This window comes from Crocodylus porosus, unplaced genomic scaffold, assembly GCF_001723895.1.
Source record: "Crocodylus porosus isolate Cpor-Errol unplaced genomic scaffold, CroPor_comp1, whole genome shotgun sequence".
Classification (NCBI taxonomy): Eukaryota; Metazoa; Chordata; order Crocodylia; family Crocodylidae; genus Crocodylus; species Crocodylus porosus.
In genome coordinates this window covers 160542642-160545241 of record NW_017728906.1, presented here as the reverse complement: position 1 = coordinate 160545241, position 2600 = coordinate 160542642, and the positions used below count along the sequence as shown (strand labels likewise).

The 2600-nt window shown below is 40.5% G+C and overlaps 1 protein-coding gene across 1 annotated transcript in view; it reads left to right on the top strand.

Annotated features, from left to right (window-relative positions):
* The first annotated feature begins 1924 nt into the window (after positions 1–1924).
* Positions 1925–2600, top strand: part of LOC109305524 (neurobeachin-like) — a 95337-nt gene continuing 94661 nt past the window's right edge. Inside the window, exon 1 of the mRNA XM_019528519.1 lies at positions 1925–2035. Coding sequence (XP_019384064.1) covers positions 1925–2035 — 111 coding nt within the window. The remainder of the gene's footprint in view (positions 2036–2600) is intronic.

The window sequence follows — 2600 nt, the reverse complement described above, 5'->3', positions numbered from 1 at the left end:
GTCATTTGATTTAGTATTTATTACATTTAGCGCTATGCATTAGAACATTTTAGATCAGTTATTATTAGTAACTTATTGGTAAAGTAAGATGTATTTTTGAGTGAGAGTGGAAACCTGAGCTGATCCCTACTTAGCAATAGTAGTTAGATCTGAGTATCAGTAGTTCATCAGTAGGATCAGTATCATGACCATAAGAAAAAGATACTTGTGTTCAAGCTGGCCTACCCATATGAAAAGATTTACATCGGGGTGTCAAATGCACCTGGAGCCTCGGGCTGGATCTGTACTGTGGGGTTTCTCTTGGGCCAGATCCAGCTTAGGGAACAGAGAGGGTTCCTGTGACCATGATGATGGTGGCAACTGCAGCTGCAAGTTCAGAGGTTGCAAGGGGTCTGGTGGCAGGGGGGAATCAGGGGCAACTGCGGCAGCAAGTCAAGCTCTGATGACAGCCATGGGCAGTGGAGCCAAAGGTCCCAGTGTTCTGCAGTAGGCCATGTCCCTCAACTTCAGGTAGTCTGCCAAACTGGATAGAAAGGCTTCACTATATGTTTGACACCTGTGATTTGCATGACGCTTCGTATCTGCCTCCTGAATTAGTTGTGGTCTGTAGTCTATATAGGAAATGCTTTCTCCTCTTGATCAGACGATGAAAATTGAAGTTGTCATAAAGTTATTGTGGAATACTTTTATTTTTAACGTACAATCTTTGAGATTAAATACAGTTAATATAACTATCATAAGAGAAATCAATTATGCAGATATTTAGCACTGGCATTTCAGTTATGCCTTCCTTCATTAGCAGAAAAAGCTACCATGAGACACTTTTGAAATAAGTGATTCTGATTGTCTGGGGTTTCTGAAAGTCAGTATTTCTCTTTTCAGAGATCTTCAAGGTTGCTGGTTGTTAGGCAATATGGCTATGTTCTTTTCTTTCTGGACTGAAGGAAGGTTCTTGTCATTAAAAATGGCAGATGAAATTGGAAAAAAATATTTGAAAAGATTACATTTTATCCTGTTGATTTGATCTCTCAATGATTGCCTCTTAAATTATAGTGGTACAGTTACTGGAGGTTGGGTGTAAATGTAGTTTCTTCCAGCTGTATTTACTAACTGAAAAGTATTACCCATTTCATTTACTTATTTCCTTTACTCTCCATGTCCATTAGCTATAGTATTCATTCAGAATGAAAGCTCACTGGCTTTGACTTTCCATTTTAGTCAACCTTATGGTCAGTTAATTGTTCATTTTTAAGATGTGTCTTGATCCTCAGGGAAAACATTTTTCTTTTCCAAGAAGTGCAGATAGGTGTTGTTACTCTAAACCCATTCTTCTGAATGGCAGTACAACTCATTCTGTTACTTCATCTAAGGAGGATTGCAAAGATATCCTTGACATCTTAAAGTTTACTATACAACATTATGACAAAATTTGAAGTAATTTCTTATGTTCTCAGTGGCCATATGACTTGCTGGGTGGGTTTTTCAGACTACATTGCTCTGTCATTTTAGTTGTTTGAGAGATGCAGTTAGCTAGCTGAATCAAACAGAAGGCAGGATAGATTTGCATCATGTAGACTAACTATATAAGAGCTATATAGCATAAGCTTTTGTGAGCTGGAGCTCACTTCATCAGATGCTGTGAACGGTCATGCACAGACTAGTGTATAAAATGGAGGGAGTAATTTGAATACAAGGTAGAAAGGGAGGAGGGGGAGGAGGTGGGCAATGTTGGGAAAGGCAATAGGCAAAGAACACTAGGAATAAAGGGTTCACAAAAGCTAATCTGTTTAATAGGGTAAGAATCTGTAGTCCTGTTTAAAACATACTCAGCAAACTGTGTTGCTGCTACATTGTTTTGAAACCAACTGACCACCACAGCTACCTTCACACCATCAGCTCTCATCCCTAAGTACACCTAAAATTAATGGTCTACAGTCAAGCTCTTTTTTATAACTGTATCTGCTCTGATCTCACTGCAGATCTGAAACAGGAATTTCGACAGTTACAATACAGTCTCCAGATTGTTGCCACTGAGGTCTGAAACTCAGGCCTCATACCAACCTGCTACCATCCCAACCCAGGAACAAGAACCAGAGTCCCCTGGTTGTCACCTACAGCCCCCAGCTTGAACACCTTAGACACATAATTAATGACCTCCAGCTCCTGGGAAAGGGCAACTATCTTAGGTTTGCCATGCAGGGCAAACCTGCCCTAGCTTATAGATGGGTCCCCTGTCTTAAACTCTCAAGCAGCAGACAACTTAAACTCCAGTTTTCAGCAAGGCATCAGGCCATGCAGTGGACTCTTTTGCCTGCTGTGCTCTGTCACTAATAGAGACCACACCATAGGTGGCCTGAATAACCTGGATTATAACATCCAAGGTCCATTTACTTACACCTCTACCAATGTCATATACCTGGCATCACCTGCTTACAGTGCCCCTCTGCTGTCTACATTCAATTAATGGGGCAATCTCTATGTGAAAGAGTGACATGAAGTCCAGAAAAACACAGAGGCTTGTGGCAGAACCTTTTAAAGTCCCTGGACCACCATTACTGATCTTAGTGTAGCTCTTCTTAAATAGAAAACCTTTAAAAAAA